Genomic DNA, 22777 nt, shown 5'->3' on the forward strand with positions numbered 1-22777 from the left:
TTTGTGCCTCTATTCAGATGCCATGTGGTACGAACTCCATGCCAACCTGCAGACCCAATTCTTTTCTTCCTTCTCAGTAGCAAATGTACATATTTGCTTTAAAGTGGGAAGAGTTCACCCGTGGTTGATCGTTGATCTTTGATTTGGAAGATATCAACCTCAAAGTGGTGACACAAAAAAACAAAAGGTGGCTTGACGCATTTAGTACTCGGGGAAGAGGATGTGTGTGCAGAATTCACTCACCCAGAAGAAGAAGTTGAAGACAAAGAGCAAATACTTCAAGTAGATGATCAGCCAGTCGTCCTGCTCAGTCTTATAGCGGGCCATGGCTGCTGGGCCTGCAGAGAAGACACATATGCTGGGCCGGGGAATCACTGAGAACCACCTTGTCCTTCCCAGAGCCAGAGCATCTTGGCAAGTTTCCCTTCAAAGGGCTCATTAACCTATCTGCCAGGAGCTTTGAGGCTCTGCATGTGCAGCATGGAGCAAAGATGTGGGAATTGCTAAGGACACCAAATAGAGGTGAATTGGGACAGAATCTTCCAGACCTTTAGATGTCAGTTTTGTCTTCCTGACAAAGGTCTAACCTACAAGTCTCCCATAGACTTTGTGCTGGTCTTACTGTGTTCTTAATCTCTTTTCCTGTCTCATCAGGGTTGCAGGACACAAGTTTACCTGTCCTACACACACACACACACACACACACACACACACATTCAGCATCACTACTTTGCATAGGAAACTTGCACTCTGCATCATTTGAATAGGACTCTGCATCCACGGGTGTGGCCTGAGCCCCAGAGCAGAGCACCTTTGTTGGAAAGGGCCCCAGTGATCACCCAGTCCACCCCACCCGGCCGCTGCAGCTTGACTTTTCAGATGAGGAAGCAGGCCCAGACAGGCCTGGTGGTTTGGCAGGAAGAAGTACAAGAGCCTCTGGAGTCTGATTCCCTGGGTTCACCCCCTGATCTGTCACAAGATGTGCGATACTTTGGGCAAGTTACATGACCTCCCATCCCTCAGCATTCTCATCTGTAAATGGGGATGATAATGACACATATGTCATAGGGTTGTTTTGAAGATTAAATGAAATAATCGACGTGAAGTGTTTAACATAGTCCTTGGCATGTAGTAAGTGTTCAATGTTAGCTATTATTACATGTCAAAGAACTGGGGCTACAGCCTAAGACTCCAGTCCTAAAACTCCCGTCTTTACCCCAGCACCATGCTGTCCCTTGCTCTGATGCCCACTGATGGACTCTCTGGGAAGTATGACATCAATGGTGGTGATAAAGGCAGAGAGGGCCTACTGTGCCTGCTAATCCTGTTTGCTTCTCAGTCTGAACCTCAGAAAGTCTGAAGCCTTTTAGTTTCCTCTTCTCCTCGAGCTACAAGTGCCCCTGGGCACCTGCACACCCACACTCACAGAGTAGTTGCTCTTTAAGAAATTACCCCAATTTTGGGAACCTCTTTTTATTTCAGAACCATAAGCAATGAGGCATGGCTTATGCTTATTCAGGCAGATGATCAGCCAGTTGTCCTGTTCAGTCTTAAAACGGACCATGGCTGCTGGGCCTGCAGAGAAGACACACATGCTGGGCCAGGGGAATTTAGCATTTCCATCTCTTCCTCCATTATTTCCAACCCCCAACTGGACCGTCCTTTCATCCTATTCTTGCCTCCTGGGCTGGTGCTTGACCACGCCCCAATTATTTCCTCTGAGCCACTGTTCTGCCTCTTATTTCAAGCTCATGGGCTCACTGAGACAGGAAGAAAGGAAGAGGGAAAAGACAATGTGGCTGACTTATTTGTGATTTCTATTTGCAGACGTTGAAGAAGCTAATTTAAGACTGCTGGTCTTCTCATTAAGAAAAGACAAAACTCATTTTTCTCCAGTTTAGTTTTTGAGATAGGGTGGTGGAATAAATATAGAAGGAGAAAAAAAAGCAAGCCTGTAAGAAATGGCCACAGATGGGGTCGGCCAGGGGATCTAATGGGAGCGATTTCACGATCATTACGCAGTCAGTCCTGACAAGAGACCAGGTGCATCTCCTGGGCCACCGCAGGCCCTCAGCGAGTGGCAGAGTTTGTGGGGCCTGGCCACTCCTGTCTGCAGTCTCTCTTCCCTCCCAGGCAGGGCCACTGGACTTCTGCCCCAGAACTTTCTCTCTCCTTGTGGCAAAGGGGCCTGATTCACTCACTCAAACCACAGAGCCAGGGCCCTGCCCTCTAAAGGAAAATTGTATTTTTTAAAAAGAACTTCAGGGAGAAGACAAGGCTTAAGCAAAAGAAACCATTCTAATGGTAAAATTGCAGTCATTAGTGGTAGGGAAGATAGAACCATAAAATGTCAGGGTCAGGGGAAACCTTTGGGCTCACTTAATTCAATCTTCTGCAGAAAGAATGAGGAATTTTACATATTTAACATGCATATTTAAAAATGACTTTTCTAAGGTCACATGGCTAATCTGTGGTTGAGTTTCCTTTTCTCCACTGTTCAGTGCTCCTTTCCCCTAACACCACGTGTGGGGCCCTGTGCTGGGGGTGGCAGAGGCCCCAAAGAAGTGTCAGTACCAGCCTGCAGCCAGATGACTGGATCTGAAAGCTGGCTTTGCCATTTTACTGGCTGTGTGACCTTGGGCAAGTTATTTAACCTCCCTGTGTAGCTAATATTTATGGAACACTTACTATGTGCCAGGCACAGAACTAAGTGCTTTACACTCATTATTTGGGTCCATCTTCCCAATACCCCAATGAAATAGGGTTATTCCCATTTCGTAATACAATCAAGGTTTAGACAGGTTAAATAGTTCATCCAAAGTCACATAGCAAGTAAATGACAAAGCCAGAGATGAATAAAGAATCTCTGCCTCTGGGCTCAAGCTTTTACCCACTGTGCAGTACTCACAGGACCAGACCTACCAGGGCAAAGGAGGAAGCGGAGGGACCAGAGACTGCTGGTTTCCCTAATATTTGTTAGAATATTTGTTAGAATAGAGCCTCTCAATTTTAGTTAGATACTTAGTCACCTGGAAAAGACAACATTTCCCAGCCTCCTGTCCTGCTAGGTATAGCCAGGATTCACTGTTGGCCCGTAAATGGTATATAAGAAGTGGTATAGGCAACTTCTCACAAGGATCATTTTTTGATATATGTTTCACATGCATTTGAAAATAATGAGAATCCTGTCATTCCTGTCATTATAGGGTACAAAATGCTGTATGTGTCAGTGAGATCAAATTTGTCAACTGTACTTGTCATGGCTTCTATATCCTTACTGATATGTTCTATTGGCTATTGAAAAAGGTATATTACAGACTCCCACTATGATTGTGAATTTATCTATCCCTCACTTAATACCATTAATTTTTGCTTCATGTATTTTATAGATATTTTATAGGGTGCAAAGAAATTTGGAGCTGTGATACCATTCTGGTAGATCAAACTCTTAATCATTAATAAATGCCATTCTTTAATAATCAGCGGTATCCTTAATGGGTGTGTGTAGGCGATGTCTCTCTTCACCCTTTCTTTCTGTTGGTGGGAATGCTGATGTTATGGCTGGAGCTCAAGCAGCCATCCTGGGCCATGAGCTGGAAACCATGGGTTGAAAAGGGCAGGTCAATAAGTTCAAGGAGTCTGGGTCTCAGATGATTTCAGAGCTGCCGTACCATCTATGAGCTGCTTACCTCCAGACTGAGTTTACATGAGAGAAAGACAAACTTGTAGTTTCTTTCAGCTACATGTTTGAATATGCTATTGCTCACAGCTAACATCACCCTGATACAGCAGAGGAAGCAGTGGGTACTAAGGTGTGTGGGAGCATCCCATGCTGGGGCATGGCAGGTCTTACACAGCAAGACCAGAGACAATGCCATGCAGTGGTGGCCAAGCAATTCTGATTGTACAACTGCCCCCACTAATTTATTGATAAATATTATTCATGTACTATTGTCAATCTATATTGCAGATATTCAAAGTTTAATTCTGCATTGTTTAAAGGAAAAAATAATTAGGGATATAGATTCTAGTAAGTCCTCTCTGCACCCCAGTGTACTGTCTGTCTCCACTTTGGAGGCCACTGGTACAGAGTATGAGTGGAGGGAGCAAGAGCTGAAGGGTATGTAGGGGGTCAAGTCAAGAGCAACCTTACATGCCAAGCTCAGGGACTTGGATTCACATCCTGAAGGTGATGCTGACCCCAGGATGGTGGTGCTTAAGTCCAAGAAAGAGAAGGGGGTGGGGGGAATGAAGAGTAGGGGACAGATGCCTGAACAGCATAGACAGGAGGTCCCATCAGGCAGGCAGTGTGTGTAAGAGGCAGGGGAGGAAAGATTCTGAGGAGGAGCCCTGCTGTCTAAAAAGAGAGCCAGTGGAGGAACAAGAAGCCAGGCAGCAAAATGATGTGCGAGGGAGAGGGTAGAAGGAGAACCAGGGGAGTGCAGGGTCCTGGAAGCCAGGGAAGACAGGGTGGCCCACAGTGCCCCATGCTGTCAAGAGGTCTCAGTCAAATGAGGACTAGCAAGGGCTCACTTTCACCTGTGGAGGACAGGTGGAGGGTTAGGGGTGCACCATGAGGTGGGAGGAAATGAGACCTGGAGGTGGATATTTTCAAATGACAGGGCCAGGAGGGAAGCAGCTAGGAAGCCTGGGAAAGGAAGCTGATATGGTTTGGCTGTGTCCCCACTCAAATCTCAACTTGAATTGTATCTCCCAGAATTCCCATGTGCTGTGGGAGGGACCCAGGGGGAGGTAATTGAATCATGGGGGCCAGTCTTTCACATACTATTCTCATGTACTATTCTCGTGATAGTGAATAAGTCTCACGAGATCTGATGGGTTATCATGAGTTTCCGCTTTTGCATCTTTCTCATTTTCTCTTGCTGCCACCATGTAAGAAGTGCCTTTTGCCTCCTACCATGATTCTGAGGCCTCCCCAGCCATGTGGAACTGTAAGTCCAATTAAACCTCTTTTTCCTCCCAGTCTCGGGTACGTCTTTATCAGCAGTGTGAAAATGGACTAATATAGTAAACTAGTACCAGTAGAGTGGGGTGTTGCTGAAAAGATACCAGAAAATATGAAAGCAACTTTGGAACTGGGAAACAGGCAGAGGTTGGAATAGTTTGGAGGGCTCAGAAGAAGACAGGAAAATGTGGGAAAGTTTGGAACTTCCTAGAGAATTGTTGAATGGCTTTGACAAAAATGCTGATGGTGATATGAACAATAAGGTCCAGGCTGAGGTGGTCTCAGATGGAGACGAGGAACTTGTTGGGAACTGGAGCAAAGGTGACTCTTGTATGTTTTACCGAAGAGACTGCTGGCATTTTGTCCCTGCCCTAGAGATTTGTGAAACTTTGAACTTGAGAGAGATGACTTAGGGTATCCAGTGGAAGAAATTTCTAAGCAGCAAAGCATTCAAGAGATAACTTGGGTGCTATTAAAGGCATTCAGTTTTATAAGGGAAGCAGAGCATAAGAGTTTGGAAAATTTGCAGCCTGACAATGCAGTAGAAAATTTCATTTTCTGAGGAGAAATCCAAGCCAGCTGCAGAAATTTGCATGAGTAAAGAGGAGCCAAATGTTAATCCCCAAGACAATGGGGAAAATATCTCCAGGGCATGTCAGAGGTCTTCATGGCAGCCCCTCCCATCACAGGCCCAGAAGTCTAGAAGGAAAAAGTGATTTTGTGGGATGAGTCCAGGGTCCCTCTGCTGTGTGCAGCCTAGGGACTTGGTGCCCTGTGTCCCAGCTGCTCCAGCTGTAACTAAAAGGGGCCAACATAAAGCTCGGGCTGTGGCTTCAGAGGGTGGAAGCCCCAAGCCTTGGCAGCTTCCACATGGTGTTGAGCCTGTGGGTGCACAGAAGTCAAGAATTGAGGTTTAGGAACCTCTGCCTAGATTTCAGAAGATACATGGAAACACCTGGATGCCCAGGCAGAAGTTTGCTGCAGGGGCAGGGCCCTCATGGAGAACCTCTGCTAGGGCAGTGTGGAAGAGAAATGCGGGGTTAGAGCCCCCACACAGAGTCCCAACTGGGGCACTGTCTAGTAGAGCTGTGAGAAGAGGGCCACTGTCCTCCAGACCCCAGAATGGTAGATCCACCAACAGCTTGCACCATGCGCCTGGAAAAGCTGCAGACACTCAATGCCAGCCTGTGAAAGCAGCTGTACCCTGCAAAGCCATAGGAGTGGAGCTGCCTAAGACCATGGGAACCCACCTCTTACATCAACATGACCTGGATGTGACAGCTGGAGTCAAAGGAGATCATTTTGGAGTTTTAAAATTTGACTGCCCCGCTGGATTTTGGACTTGCTTGGGCCCTATAACCTCTTTGTTTTGGCCAATTTCTCCCATTTGGAATGGTTGTATTTACCCAATACCTGTACCACCATTGTACCTAGGAAGTAACTAGCTCACTTTTGATTTTACAGGCTCATAGGCGGAAGGGACTTGCCTTGTCTCAGATGAGACTTTGGACTGTGGACCTTTGGGTTAATGCTGAAATAAGACTTTGGGGGATGGATAGGAAGGCATGATTGGTTTCAAAATGTGAGGACTTGAGACTTGGAGGGGCCAGGGGCAGAATGATAAGGTTTGGCTATGTCCCCACCAAAATCTCAACTTGAATTGTGTCTCCCAGAATTCCCATGTGTTGTGGGAGGGACCCAGGGGGAGGTAAGTGAATCATGGGGACCAGTCTTTCATGTACTATTCTCGTGACAGTGAATAAGTCTCATGAGATCTGATGGGTTTATCGGAGTTTCTGCTCTTGCTTCTCTCTCATTTTCTTTTGCCACCACCATGTAGGAAGTGCCTTTTGCCTCCTGCCATGATTCTGAGGCCTCCTCAGCCAAGTGGAACTGTAAGTCCAATTAAACCTCTTTTTCTTCGCAGTCTCAGGTATGTCATTATCAGCAGCATGAAAATGGACTAATATAGAAGCGCTTTTGTGTTGTAAGGAACGGAGGCTGGAGCATGCCTAGTGCACTGGGAAAGGCTCCAAAACCCACTTAGCTCTGCTGCCTCCAGGGAAAGGGGACAGGGCTGAAGGAGGAGCTACTATTTCTAGCAACCACTTCCAGCCCTCCTCCTGGCTGTCCTAATGAACTCCCCTGTCTAGGACCTTGTTGTACCCCACAATTTTTCTTTGCCTAGACAGTGACACATGAGATGGGCATGGGAATGGCTGCAGTAGCCCCTGGACAGAAGCAAACATATGCCACTTGTGCCCCCGCCAGTGAATGGAGGGACCTGGGCTTTGGATAATCCCCTGAAATTGTTTTCACTGAGCTTTGGGGAGTGTCTTCTGATTTCTGGGAAGCAGACAGGCCTTCCTAAGTAGGTTATTTCTGTTCACTGAATTGGGCTTCTTGAACCAATGGGAGGAGGTGTCCCTAAGGGGCAAGAGTCAGACAGTAGGGGGCAGGCAAGGCAGAGACTCCCACCTGGGGGTGGTAATCAGCACTGGACACAGAATCACGGACAGGCCCAGGACGACAAAGTAGAGGGACCGTACCCCCAGACCCCCCACCTCCGTGAAGCTGGTCTTTTCTTTGGCCTCTGAAAGGCCCTGCTGCATCCTTGCTCCAGGCTTTCATTCACGCTGTGATATGAATCAGAAACACCTGCTCCTCTCTGCCTGTCTGAATGCTCTAGGGCTCAGAGGAATCCCATCCTCTCTGAAGGTGGCTGTCCCCACCTTCCCAGATCCCCACAGCAGCACCCAGTGCCCAGGAACCACAGCAAGTGATCTGGGTCCTTTTCAGTACCATATTTACTTAGCAGGCTGATGGAGTTTGACTGGGTAACCCTCCAAGCCTGTTGGCTTGAGCTGGGGCAGCTGAACCACACGGTGCAGTCAGGACCCTTTCTCTGGGTCTGCCCTTCTTTGCTGCCTGTGCTTGGTAAGGCATATTACTGTCTTCTCGGGGTGTTTGTTTTCCCAGCTATCAGTAGAGTGGTTCTCCTGAGCAAGTCTCAGAATTATCTGGAGAGCTTGTTAAAACACAAATTGCTGGGTCTACCCCCAAAGTTTCTGATTCATTAGGTTTAGTGTGAGACACTGGAAAATTTGCTCTCAGAAGGGTGACTAATGATCCCCATTTGCCCAAGACAGAGGGATTTCTTGGAATATGGTAGTGCTGTTCAGTGTTAAACCAGGATGGCTGGCCATTGCTCCCAGATGCTGCTGGTCTCGGAACCACACTTTGAATCAATTTTCTTCAAGGCCCTTTCCAGTTCTGAAAGTTCAGGACCCTGCAGTGTAAGTATCCTTCACATCTGAAACAAACTAACTGAGTGGGGCAGAGCACAAGGGTGGCCCTGTCCTCTCATGCAAACTCACATTTAGGACACAGTTCCTGTTGAAATGTCAAGGATTTCCCAGATATCCTGGTAATGGGCCTCAGCGGGCCTTCTTCCAGGCTGAGGTTCTGACTGCAGAACAAAGCTGGGATTCAGGGGGAGCCCACAGGCCCTGGAGGCCGTTAATGTCATAGGCAGGACCCACACCATAGGACATCTCAGAAAAGCAACCGCAGATGCCTTGATGGTGAGGTGATGGATTTTGGCGACTTTCTTCAGGGCCGGATGTGTAATGTCATGGGCTGTGAGACTTGGGGATCACTGTGTCTTTGGCTGCATCCCCTCTTCCCTAAGTGAATGAGGCTCAAAGCACCGACAAGACAAGGGACATGTAGAAAGGGCCCGGCTGGCTGGCCAGATGTGCTGAGAGTCCCAGTGAACAGGGCAAGGCTCCATCCAGGGCCAGCGGCCAGGAGCAGAGGGACCACAACTGTTGGCTGAGGGGCAGAGCTGAGTCCTTTAATGGTGATGGGTGGCAGAGAGTTGGGGAGTGCTTGGGAGCTGATTTTTATACATCAGACATAAATACAACGCATTTTCAGGCCCTGGGCCAGCTGCGTCCTTTACACACTCAAACATGTATGGAGTCCCCAGCAGGTGCCAGGTCTGGTACTTAGAACCACTGGACTTAGTCCTTCAGGAGCTGACAGAAGCCATGGAGGGTGGGCCATAGGCATATAAACAACTTCCAGACACCAGGGAGCGCTTTCAAGATGCTGGCCTGTGTTGATAATGGGAACACAGAGGGAGGGGTGTTCATTCTGCCAGACAGGGGTGGTGGGGGCAGGGGGATGGCAAAAGGAAGGGGCATTTAATCTGGTCCTTGAGGACAGGCAGGGTTTGTGAGGGCAGAAAAGGAGGAGGGGGTGCCCAGTCAGAGGGGGCAGTGTGAGCAAAGGCCTGGGGGAATGCCTGGGCAGCAGGGGCCAGTGCAACAGGAAGCACTGGGAAGTCAGGTTCGGGTTGGGGCCTGGAACAGTCTGCTTGGCCTCACTTAGTTGTGGCTTTCCTCCCTTTCTCCACATCCTCTACTCTTGGGATCTCATCAGCTTTTTAGCAAAAGCTCCCATTAGCAAAAGCTCAGGTTGGGGGACTCTGACTCTCTATTCCCTAAGCGGGGGGCACCCCATACTCAGGGAGCACCCCATACTCAGGGGAGGGCTTCTGGGGAACTTGGTGCTTCTAAAATAAAAACAAAGCTGGCATATTTCACTTTAAATAGGTTCAACCATATTGTCACAAGCAACAGGATTTCCTTCTTTTAAAAGACCAAACAGTCTTCCATTGTGTATATACACACATTCTCTTTATCCATTCATCTGTTGATGGACACTTAGGTTGATTCCATATCTTGGCTATTGTGAACAGTGCTGGCATGGACATGGGAGTGCAGATATCTCTTTCACATACTGACTTCACTTCCTTTGGATACAGACACAGAAGTGGCTTATGTTAAACGAAATAAGCCAGGCACAGGAAGACAAATAACATATGACCTTACTCACATGTGAAATCTAAAATCGTTGATCCCATAGAAATAGAATGGTGGTTCCTAGGGGCTGGGGGATTGTGAGGGGGATCAGGGAGATGATGGTCAAAGGGTACAGAATTTTTAGACGAGAGGAGTAAGTTCAAGAGATCCATTGTACAATATGATAACTATAGTTAATAATGTATTGTATCCCTGAAAAATACTAAGAGAGTGAATGTTGCATGCTCTCACCACAAAATGATAATTATATGAAGTACTACCTTTGTTATTTAGACTTAGTCATTCCACAATGTATATATGCTTCAAAAATCATGTTGCACATGGTAAACACATCCAGTTTTATCTGTCATTTAAAAAAAAAAGAAAACCTCCCACAAAACTAGTGTGTTTGCTATGGGGGTAAGCCAGACCCCACTCCCCACCCCTTCAGTTAAATAAGTGCCAGTTTCTACCTCTGAGTTCTTGGCCAACAAGACGTCATGCCTGCTCGATGGCCAAAGACAGCTGGAAAGGAAAAAACAGTCTAAATGGTTCAATTTATAACTTAATTTAGGCCTCTAATGAAACTTGGTTACAGCCCCTGCATGGTGGATTTCCACACCCCATGCCAACATCCTTGTCCTTCTGTGCCTGTTTCTCTCTTATTTTTCACTTTCCTGCTCCATTCCCGATGAGTGGACACTATGACTGTCCATCTTCCTGAAGCAGTCATAGAAGTGAGACTTCCTCAGACTCTTGGAATGGGGCAGCTGGAAGGAGCCAAAAGGATCCCGAGCTCAGCTCCTTTGTGTGAGAATCAAGCAAGCTTGGTGGAGCTTGGGGTGGGGGAACAGGAGGTCACACTGTGGCCAAAGTCACACTGCAGATTAGTGGCAGGGCAGGATCTGGTTTCCTGTCTCCCAGGCCAGTGTTCTTTCCACAGCTACCAACAAGATTTTGATTGGCGGATACAGTAATTATAAACATAAACATTTACTAAATGCTAACTACATGCTAGGCAGCAAACCAAGTGATGCATGTGCATTAATTAATTTAATTCTTAAAATAATCCCATGACGGAATTATCATCCCCTTTTAGAGGAGAAAATTGAGGCACAGAACAGTAAGTGGAGACCCAGACACATGAGAGCAGATGTTTGAGACCCAGTAAGTGAGACCCAGACACCCAGAGCAGATGTTTGACTTTTCCTTGTGCAGATCTAGTTTGGGTTTCTTGTAGCTTCTTTTAGCTTGGTGGTCTCTGGTGGAAGCTAAGAATGAGGGGATCTGCCCTGGGCAGAGACCCCAGTCGGGGCTGTGGGAGGCAGCAGGGCCAGTGTTCTCCGACCCTTAACGGAACCTGAGTCAGCAGTGCCGTGATGGCCGTCACTGCAAAGAAACCAACTGCTTGGAGAACCCTCTGGAGGGAATCACACCTTCTCCCTGGTCCTCTGTCTCCTTGACTGAGGCCAAGAGATCCAGTGGCTGCCAGTGCCACAGTGAGGCACAGGCTGGGCTGGGGTCTCTGAGGAACCGCTGGCCTTGTCTATCACCATGTTCACTGTGTGCAGGTGAATGAATTCAGGCAACTCTTTTGGACCAGACTTAGGGTCAGATTGCTAACTACAGAGGAGTCACGTGGATGGTGCGGTAGAACTCGAATTAAAACCCTGGCACTAAGGTTTTGTTTCTATGCCCTGAGAGACATGTTTTCCTAAGTACATGACTTTTGTACATGACTTCTTTTTTATTTCATTTAGAAGTAACAAATTGCACTCCATGTCTTAGTCAGGACTCTGCTATCATTAGGCAAGTGGTTTGGCTTGTCCTTATTCTCCAGATGCAGACATACACACAGAGTCTCTGGATGGTTTGCTATGTGTGTTTCTTTTTCTTTTTTTTGTTATATTCCAATGCCACATGCATGCTATGTTTTTCCTAGATCCTTTTTTCTTTTTCTTTTTAAAGCTGCAGTCTGATCTATGAAATGAGAACTTCTTCAGTGCTTGTGACAAAAATCAGTGACGAAGCAAACAGAAAATAGCCACTAGTTGGCAGGTTTGAAGATCTGGGTGTGAGTACCAGCTGCCACCTACAGCAGTTTGACCCTGGACAAATCCCGTGACCTCCGGAGACTCCCATCCTCCTCTGTAAGATGGAGATGATGCTGGGCCGGCTTTGTCTCCCTTGCATGGTGGCTGTGAGGACCAAATGGGATGGATGATTTGTAAGAACACTGTGCACTTCAATTTTACGGCGTCAGTGCCCGACAGGGGTAAAGGAATGATTAGACCCAACTCTCTAAGAGCTTCCCGAAGAAGGACAATGGGAAAAGGTTGGGTAACCCTAAAAATACATCATTCAGAGCCTGAATCTGATGGCTGGGATGCAGTCTCAGCACCTCTGCCCCTCAGCCCACCGGCCTGCTAGCGCACTCTATTCCGATGGTTGTGAGGGAAGGCCCTGTCCCCAAGTGGCCATGAAAAATCTACTTGGAGAAAACCAAGACCTCAGTTTAACAAAGCAAATTGGTTCCAACAGGAAAGTCATTTAAAAGAAGTGGGAAGAAGGCAATGGCTACAGTGGTAAGCGCTGCAGAGTGAGAGAAGCCCCTCATCTCTGTTTTCAACATAGCAGCAAGGTGCAGCAAAAGGAGAACCTTGGTGGGGTTGGAAGAGGTGCCCCCGGGCGGGACTGCAGCTGGGGTGCCCCATGGGTGGGGTTCCAGGAGGCAGCACCAGCAGGGCCTCTGCCATCCCAGCAGGGCTAGTGAGGTCATCAAGTCCAGAAGGTGACAGCTGTCTTGGTGCTTGGGTCACCTCTACACATTCCTTCCCTTCTCAATAGGCCCCCAAACACTATTGCAACTTAAGGGGGGCTAGGCCTACACCCGGGGACCTGGGTTCTAATCCCAGTTCTGTTTCTAACTTGCTCCTTGCCTTTGGGCCTCAGTTCTCACCTGTAAAACTGGAGTGACCACCTTCCTTACTGGGTTGGGTAAAAATGTGGCCTGATTCCAAGACTTACTGCTGGCACAGTAGTTTTGGACTATTTCTGCATCGCCCAAGGCTCTGTGTATTTTGTGTGCCTACGAATAACCGTGGCTAGTGTTTATCATGTACCATGCCTCAGGCATGGTACTAAGAGCAGTTGTCCTGCAGTATATGCGAGGGATTGGTTCCAAGATCCCCAAGTATAGCAAAATCCATGCATACTCAAGGTTGGCAGTTGGTCCCCCAGAACCCTTGCATGTGAAAAGTCGGCCCTCTGTATATATGGGTTTTGCATCCTGCAAATACTGTATTTTTGATCTGTATTTGGTTGAAAAATATGCACATACAGGTGGACATACACAGTTTAAACACATGCTGTTCAAGGATCAGCATGTGCCTTGTAACAGCGGTCCCCAGCCTTTTTGGCACCAGGGACTGGTTTCGTGGAAGACAATTTTTCCACGGATGGTGGAGGTAGGGGGAGGATGGTTTTGGGATGAAACTGGTCCACCTCTGATCATCAGGCATTAAATTCTCACAAGGAGTGTGCAACTGAGATCTCTCACATGTGAATTCATAATAGGGTTTGTGCTCCTATGAGAATCTAATGCCACCACTTATCTGACAGGTGGTGGAGCTCAGGCGGTAATGCTCGTTCACCAGCCACTCACCTCTTGCTGTGAGGCTGGTTCCTACTGGGGCATGATGTGGGGGTCAGGGACCCCTGCCTTGTAAGCGTTATCTCTTTTAATCCTCACAACCCCACGAGGTAGGCATGCGCATTGTCCGCATGTTACAGAAGAGGAAAGGGAGATAGAGGTTAACTCTGGTTTACACCTGTTGTGGACATAATTATGAGCAGTGCTTCTATTCACTTAAAAAACATCCCGGGTTGGCTCTTTACCACCATGTTATGCTGCTTGTCAACAATATTCAATACTCCTCAAGCCTCCAAATCTGTCGGATTCCCTCCACACTCTATGTATTTCTCCAACCCACTTCTTGCTCTTACACCCCAGGATCAACAATCCCACTAATGAAGCCTGAGGCATGCCCCTTAGCTATATTATCTGATAAAATATGAGTTGAATTCCGGGCCCTGAACACCCAACAGAGTACCTGATGTATGGGTGTCGGATGCTGAATGAATGAATGAATGAAGGAAGGAATGCACTAAGGAGCCATGTGAACGCTCATGAACTCTTTGAGAATCACATAAATATTTCTCATCCCACTCAGGCTCTCACCTGGTTCACCAAAGAACCTAAGTCAAAGGTATTAGAAAGGAGAGAAGTGAAACTCAGGCCATTGCTTCTACGGCGTGCGCCTGTGGGAATGTGCAGGATGCATTTCTGTGTAGATGGCTTTAGTGCAGGCACCAGCCAGTTCTCCCAACAGGGCCCTTTGGGAGTCTTTCACAAGCCAGCCCACGGATTTCCCCTGTCTTTTTCTCCCTGAGCTTTCTCTGCACTCTCCACAGTGTCTTCTCTTTTCTCTCATTTTCCAATTTCAGCCTCAGATGAGAGACACAGACCTATGTCCACTGTACATCAAAGTAAAAAATCCTTTTGAAAATAATCCAAACAAGGCACCAATGTGAACAGGACAGTTCCATTGATGGGAAACACCTGAGGGCACAATCAGGCCCTTCCTTAGAGGAGTGAGACCTCAGAAGAAACCAACAGCAGAAGGGGGCAGCTCTGACAGGGATTGAAAATGAATATGCAGTCTCCTCACTTCTCTTAACCCTTCGCCCTCTTTTTCTTGCCTTTGCTCCAGCCGTTAAAAACGGACCCACAGTAGAGGCCAGGAAAGCCCAGAGCCCCTAAGGCCCACCACTAGTGTGATCTCAGTGTCGACAAACACAAGTGGCTCCCTTCTCCTGCTGGAGAACTCAGCGTCACAAGTGGCAGAGCTGTTAGAGATGGAGCGCGTGCATGTGGTTGAATTTGAAGGTAGCTCATTACATAAACAAATACCAGATCTGAGGAAGGCGCGTCATCCTGCCTCTGTTTCAGAAACTATGATTTCCTAGTTATGAAGACAGGTGTTTTATGGCCTTGAGAAACCACCTCTGGCCACTGGCACCTCTCCCAGACTCTGGCCAGTAGTCAAAAACCCAGTCCCCTGCAGCTTCAGCATAGTGGTTGGGCCCTCATCAGGCCCAGGTTTCTTACTTGTCTCAATAACTCAGTGAGGCAGGTGCCATTCCTTCTGGATTTTTTTTTTTTTTTTTGATGGAGTCTCGCTCTGTCACCCAGGCTGGAGTGCAGTGATGCAATCCTGGCTCAATAGAACCTTCGCTTCCCAAGTTCAAGCAATTCTTCTGCCTCAGCCTCATGAGTAGCTGGGACTACAGGCATGCACCACCATGCCCACCACACCTGGCTAATTTTTGTATTTTTAGTAGAGACGGGGTTCGTCATGTTGGCCAGGCTGGTCTCGAAATCCTGGTGTCAGGTGATCCACCCGCCTCGGCCTCCCAAAGTGCTGGGATTACAGGCGTGAGCCGCCACACCCAGCCCTTTTCTGTTTTATAAACAAGGAGGCTGAGGCTCCTTTGGCAGATCTGGGAATCAAGCCCAGGTGTTGCTGACGCTAAAGTCAAGGTCTCTCAGGTTCGGGCTTTTAGTAGGCTTTGAGGAGGGAAGATAAGCTGTCCCCATCCAGAATTGATTGCTCTGTCCAGGCTTGGTCCTTGGAGCACTGAGATGCTTCCTGAGAAGCTGCTCAGAGCAAGGATGGAAGCTTCAGGGGTGACCCATTCAGGGTGAGCTCAGGATCTGTAAGGCAAAGAGCAGCAGCAGCAGAAGGCCCAAGACCCCAGGGTGCTGGGGTTCCCCTGAGGGTGGGACATGATTGACATGAGAATGGCTGCCCCTGGAATTGTGCAAGGCACAGTCTGTGCAGGTGTGCACAGCTGCCCTGCAAGTGCCCAGCTGCTCATTGGACAAGCTGCTTCTTTCTAGCTCTCATTTCTAGTAAACCAGCACCCCTTCTAACTACCCATCCTTCCCTGCCCAGCCTGGGTGCCTTCCTTCTGATGGGGTCAGCTGGGGAAATCCTGATGTTTATTGGAAGTTACCAACCAAGGACTGGGCAGCACAGTATATAGTGGGTGAGCAGTTGAGGCAGGTGTCTAAGGGCTGGGCTGCTCATGTCCAGTGAGGGTGGACAGACATTTGTGCGGGTGGTACATCTGATAAAAGACCCCCATGGATCTCTTTAAACAGATAAGCTGTAGTGATCTGTAGGTAGATATCTTTTCTTCCTTCTAGAGGATGGGATGTGGCATTAAACTTCCTTAAGTTTGATTCATAAGGGAGCCAAGACTACTAATGGTCTCCTGGAAGATTTTCTCCCCTTCTTCCATTAAAATGGAGTCATAGCTGGGTATGTGGCCACCTAACAAGTGACTGCATTCCCCAACCCTTCTAGTGGCTAGCTCTGGCCATATAGTATTCTTGACAATGGATGAGTGGAAGTAGTACTCCACCCCCGGACCTTAAAATACTGCCCATGCACATTGCCGCAGTCTTTCCCTTTCCAGTCTTTCCCTTGCCATGGATGTGTCTGAAATCAGCTTCAACCATGCAGACAAGGACAGCACCTCAGAGTGGTGGTTCTCAAAATCAAGGGTACATTAGAATCACCTGGAGGGCTTTCAAAACTCCAGTGCTCCCCTATTAGAGATACTAAGTCTGGGGTGATGCCTGAGACTCTGCATTTCTAACAAGTTTCCAGGTGAGGCTGATGCTGCTGGTCTGGGGACCACACTTTGAGACCACACACTACCCTTGGGGATGGTAGAGAAAAAGGGCAGGAACCTGGCTCCCTGTATGACTGTGTGGAGCAGAACAGCTTGCCTAGCCTGAACTTTTACATGAGAGAAAAAGAAGCTTCTTTGTTCTTTAAGCCACAGTCCTGTTGGGTTTCTGACACGGCAGCTCAGCCTTTGTTTTAATTGACTCCTATCCCTGGGGGTCAGAGTCTTTGTACAAATGTCCCTGCCCCACCGCTCCCCGCCGCCTCCCCAAAAAATTACTGCTTTAGCTCCACTTCTAGAAGCAACAAATTAGTCCTGTATAAGACTAGTATAGCGAGCCAGGATACAATCTCAGCTGTTAGGATGCAACAGTTCAACCTAATGACCATGCATACTGTTTCTCAAGTCACATTTTCCTAGATCCTGTTTCCCTCTTAAGTTACTGCCAGATCTTTCTTCCTCTGAAGCTTCACTTCTTCATCCATTCATCCTGCACCCCACCACTGTCTGACCTCCTCCACTGCCCACTCACCCCAAAGTCACTTCCAATTGCCAGAGCCAAAGGCGGCTTTTCCTATCTCCTCCTGCTTCACCTCTGCTGAATTTGAAAAGTTGGTCACACCTTCTTTTGAAGCCTTCTCTCCCCACTGCTGGTTTCATGTTACCAATCTCATTGTATTCTCCAAGTTTCCAATTTGCCTTGATCTGAACATCATGACCAAATCTCCGAAACTGTCCTCTTTTCCTTGGCCTCATCGAGTGGTCCTCTTCCTGGTTTACACCTTTAAGGCTGGCGTTCCTTCCAGGGTGAGGTGGGCAACATTCTGTGCTTTGCCTCGTCTCCTCTTTGCTATCCCCATTCATGCCCAACTCCATCCACCTCCAATAAGCTGATGACTCTCAAAGCCTGCTGGGCTCCAGGCTCATGCTCATGACCACAGGCTCCCTAACATCCAGCACGCCCAAAACTAAGTCAGTATCTTCCCACTGCAACCCATCCATCTTGTATTCCTAATCTCAGTAAGTGACACTCCATCCACCTATGCAGTGCTCACTCCTTTTTCTCAGCATTATCACTTTCCCACCCCAACACTAAGCCATCCCCTCCTGCTGCTCTCCTCAATGAACGTCTTGCGAACCCACCATTCCACTCTTCTCCCTGCTGCTGCCTTGCCTGAGGCTGCCCTCCTCATTTATCATTGTAGGGGTATGTTTGGTGGTTCATGTATCTGTTTTCTCCCTTGAAATTAACCAGTTAATTATTAATTCATTGAACATCTGAGGCCTCACTATGTGGCACACAATGTGCTAGGTGCTGGAGATTCCCAAAGAAAAACAATGAAGAAAAGAGAATGAATGAAGCTGTCCCTGACCTCAAAGAGCTCACAGCTGGGAAGATAGACACATTAATATCACTGTACCACAACGTATGCAGCTCAGGAAGAAAAATGTGTGCAGGAGTACTGAAGAGGGAGCTGTGGGCAAGGGTTTTGAAGGAAGAGCAGGAATTAAGCAAAGAAGGTGACAGAGAAGGTATGTGCCAGGCTCAAGATTTCAGGATTTTATTTTGTAAGCAATAGGGAACCACTGGATTTTCTGATCCAGGGAATGAGACTTAGAGTCACCCACCACTTATGAGGTTAAATTAAAGAAACCCAAATGGTTCAGCAGGTTATAAACCAGAGCTGGCATTAGGGAATAAGCATCCATTTAGATGAGTTCTAAAAATACACTCAGGAGCCTGGTTCTCTGCAGGGATAATTGGGCATGTGTTAATCGATTTCCTGTGATTCTGCAAGACCATGGCAGAGGCCATGTCACCTGGGACAGTCAAGGGCCGTCCTGGCCTATGGTCAGTCCATGGCAGCTGACCCAGGCTGCCTAACTGCACCAATGGACCCAGCTAGGGCTGCGGAGGAGGCTGCCGGTGACCCTAAGCCCATGCAGGAAAATCACTGCCTCTTGGCACTAAGAGCACAGGGTTTTAATTTTCACACAATGGGTCGCAAAAATACTTTTCCAAAAGAACGCTATATAATAGCACTTGAGGAGGCCGAGGTGGGCGGATCACCTGAGGTCAGGACTTCAAGACCAGCCTGGCCAACATGGTGAAACCCCGCCTCTACTAAAAATACAAAAACTAGCTGGGCATGTTGGTGGGTGCCTGTAATCCTAGCTACTCAGGAGGCTGAGGCAGGAGAATTGCTTGAACCCAGTAGGTGGAGGTTGCAGTAAGCTGAGGTCACGCCATTGCACTCCAGCCTGGGCGACAAGAGTGAAACTCCATCTCCAAAAAAAAACCCAACAAAACAAAAACAAAACAAAAACAAAAACAACAACAACAACAAAGCATTGGCTAACAAACTTACTGCCCCTTGAAGCCCAGCTTAATTATAGTGAAGGATACAGTCTATACTTTTTCCCACACTCAGAGAATGATTTCTGTGATAATTTCCCCAGTCTTCTTGACTGAATGGATGTATGATTTCTGTGGAGAAGAGCCACTCTTTTCTTCACCCCGTGGAGACATGTTGCATGAGGCCCTGTCTGGGTGGGAGCTGCTTGCTCATCTCCCCACAGGGAAGACCAGTGCTTGCCACAAGGGGAATTTGGCTGGGGAGAGTGTGTGTTCTTGGATCACAGGAGAGGGGCAGGGGCTGAGGAAGTCCTTGCTTCCCATGATGACCAAAGAAAGGGGAATTGCCAAAGTGATGCAAGGGACATCTGCTGACAGCTGTGCTGTTTATAAAGGCAATGGCACACAGATGGGGGTGGGGACAGGCAGAGGCCTAAGTTTCAGGAGGCAGAGGTCTTAGATTCAGGAGGTCCCTCTCTACTTGCCAGCATCTCAGGCAAGTCACTGACCCTCTCTGTGACTCAGTTTCTTTACCTGTATACTGAGAAAGTTATTGTAGCAGTAGATTCTTTCAAATAAATTTTTATGTAGAGCAGGGGTGTCTAATGTTTTGGCTTCCCTGGGCCTCATTGGAAGAAGAATTGTCTTGGGCCACACATAAAATACCCTAACACTAACGACAGCTAACGAGCTAAAAGAAGAAAATTGCAAAAAAAAAAAAAAAAAACTCATAATATTTTAAGTTTCCGGATTTGCGTTGGGCCGCATTCAAAGCTGTCCTGGGCCACATGCAGGCCGGAGGTTTGACAAGCTTGATGTAGAACCTCAGTATATAAGGCAGATAAAGCAGGACCTCTTTTGTTGAAGGGGTGTGTTAAGCATCCCCAGCTATGTGGAACTGTAAGTCCAATTAAACCTCTTTTCCTTCCCAGTCTCAGGTATGTCTTTATCAGCAGAGTGAAAATGGACTAAGACACCAGAGAAGCTGAGCCTGGATGGACTTTTTGGAGCCTGTATCCAGGCCTTGGGATCTGAGTCCATGTGACCACAACAAGGCAGACATGGCTGCCAATTCCAGCAGGTGCAGAGCAGGAGTCCTCTGTGGTTGGCTGTGCTCGGCCCCTCAGGCATGGAGCCAAGACAGAAACATCTGAAGTGGGTCTTCCCAGTCACCCCTGTCCACCTGGGCCTGGCCCACCCAACAGCTGGGGGCTAGTGCCTTGCAGAAATTTGAGAAGGCTAGAGAGTTGGGTAATCATGACTCTGAAAGCCAGCATCCACAGTCCCCCAGAGAGCTGGGCCAAAGTGGATGACATCTCCAGGTTCTGGGGACTCCCAGGTTTGGATTTAGGACTGAGACTGGAGCTAGAGGCCCATAGGCATCTCTATTCATGGGGGCCCTGGTGTGTGTTCACTGCTGTGTATAGGAGTGAAGGGAAGGGGTATAGGACATGGCTCCTCATGGCTGTCTAGAGGACATGGGAAGCATTCCAGGCCCCAAATCAACAATGATCCCAACTCAATCTGAACCAAGAGCTCACCATCAGGCTTGACACAGGGGACCCAGAGTCTAAGACACAGGGGCCTCAACAACACTGCTGTCCCTTCCACTGGACAGGGTCCGCAGAGCAGCCCCTCCTAGGTCCACAGCTGCAGCCACTAGAGCTGCAGCCACTGTTTGTTTGACCTGACAATTTCTGAGAGCTGGATGGGCGATGACTCTGGTTGGATGCTGCAGAGGACACCCATGAGCTTCAGGGAGAGGTCTTCAGTGGAGAGGCTCCTGCACCATCCTGGGCAGAGGTAGGGGGCGGCTTTCCTCCCCTTCCCCATCCCCAGTGCTGAGAGGAGGGAGTTGGAAGGGGGAACATAAATGTGAGCCTGGTTCTCTGATGTTTGGTTTAGGGGTTGGGCTGTCACATACAAGATTAATGTCTTACTGGCTGCAGAACCTTAGGCAGGTCACCTAACCTACCTGAGCCAGTGTCCTCCTGGTTTGGGGGTTGGGCTGTCACATACATGAAGGAAGATTAATGTCACTCTTACTGGCTGGGGGACCTTGGGCAGGTCACCTAACCTACCTGAGCCAGTGTCCTCCTGGTTTGGGGGTTGGGCTGTCACATACATGAAGGAAGATTAATGTCACTCTTACTGGCTGGGGGACCTTGTGGTGGTCACCTAACCTACCTGAGCCAGTGCCCTCCTCTGCCCAGTTAAATTAGAGGACAAGGGTCACCCAGAGAGTGACCGTGATGCCCCAGCCTGTGCCTGAATTCAGTCAGTGTTGGTTGGATGTGCAGCTGCCCCTCCCCACTAGAGCAGCAGCTGCAGCCCAGCAAGGGGATGGTGGCAGTTTGTCACCGTGTGGCTCTGGCAGGGGTCAGCCAGGCTGGAGGAGAGTCCAGCCTGTGGAGTGGAAAGAGGGGCTCTCCCACAAAAGCCTTCATTGTGGACCACGTCATTTCATGCTTAAGGACATTTACAACCTGCCCACTGGGAATCAGAAAGGCAGTGTCATTCCCTTCCAGGCATCAGGAATTGAATTTAAAAAGCCAAATGACTTAAAATCTCATCTCCTTTCCCAATTAGGAGGATTTGAACAATTTCTCCTTTGCTTTCAAAATAGTCCCTATCTTGTCTCCGGAACAGGATGCCATGGCGTAGCAGTAAGCCTAAAAGACAATTCCTTCCATGGAGTTATAACTTGGGGGCCCCTGAAATTGTATAAAACATTTTTACCATCTATGTGCTGTGGTTCCATAGGTTTTAGTAGATCTCCAAAGGAGTTTGTGACTCCCTCACACAAACAGGGTATGAATCACTGATGTCCAACCCTTCCTTCTTTTTTTGTGTAGGCACAGACAAGGCCTGAATTATCAACTCTCGAGAGAAGGACCATATGCCCAGCACAGTTGTAGAGACCTAGTGAGCCCCAGGGATGCTACTAGAGGAATAAAAACAGCTGAGTTAGCGATGTTGAGTGCATTGATGAGTAGCTGAGAGCAGCAATGACACTGCTCTAGTCAGAACAAAATACATGTGCACATATGCACTGTGAAATCGGAACTGTGGAGTTTGGTGATTCTACACACGTTAAATGCTCATAGTCTTTTCAACTGGCATTGCACAATACAAGGATGAACAGTGAAATTCATACTAATAATTTAAAATTTTAATTTTTCTTTACTTAGAATATCATTAAATAGTAAATAAAAATACCACATGACAAGTTGAGAGAAAGACCATGGGAAAAAGGAAAAGGCTTATATTTATGAAGGTATAAAGACACCTTTAATGGTACCTTTTCCTGCATTTTGAGCTAGGGTTCCACGTTTTCATTTTGCACTGGGTCCCACAAACTACCTTTCTGGCTCTGGTTGAGGATCTTCCCCTGAGACACAGTCTTGGTGATGACTCCTGAGCTCCTTCCTGAAATGTCCGTTCAATGAACATTTATTGAATTCCTACTGTTTGCCAAGCTTTGCACTCGTTGCTAGGGATAAAAAGTCAATAAACAATTCTATTCTCAAGTAGGATAGGATGAGGACTCTAATCCTTTTTTTTTTTTTGATACAGAGTCTCACTCTGTCACCCAGGCTGGAGTGCAGTGGCACGATCTCGGCTCACTGCAACCTCCATCTCCCAGGTTCAAACGATTTTCCTGCCTCAGCTTCCCGAGTAGCTGGGATTACAGGCACCTACCACCACACACAGCTAATTTTGGTATTTTTAGTAGAGACAGGGTTTCACCATGTTGGCCAGGCTGGTCTTGAACTCCTGACCTCAGGTGATCTGCCTGCCTCGACCTCCCAAAGTGCTGGGATTACA

General features: G+C 47.9%; 1 protein-coding gene across 4 annotated transcripts in view; it reads right to left on the bottom strand.

Moving 5' to 3' along the window:
- The window catches only part of TSPAN11 (tetraspanin 11), a 68008-nt gene that overhangs the window by 39998 nt on the left and 5233 nt on the right, over nucleotides 1-22777 (bottom strand). For 2 of the 4 annotated variants that reach the window (XM_055280085.2, XM_055280087.2), the window contains exon 2: nucleotides 244-338. The exons of 1 other annotated variant lie outside the window; for it this stretch is intronic. In XM_055280085.2, the coding sequence (XP_055136060.1) occupies nucleotides 244-327 (84 nt within the window). In that variant the 5' untranslated portion in view covers nucleotides 328-338. Of the gene's footprint in view, nucleotides 1-243; nucleotides 339-622; nucleotides 649-22777 lie in introns of those variants that run through there. One more of the 4 variants, XM_063639228.1, reaches the window with a different exon arrangement.

The sequence above is a fragment of the Symphalangus syndactylus genome, chromosome 5 (assembly GCF_028878055.3).
Source record: "Symphalangus syndactylus isolate Jambi chromosome 5, NHGRI_mSymSyn1-v2.1_pri, whole genome shotgun sequence".
NCBI lineage: Eukaryota > Metazoa > Chordata > Mammalia > Primates > Hylobatidae > Symphalangus > Symphalangus syndactylus.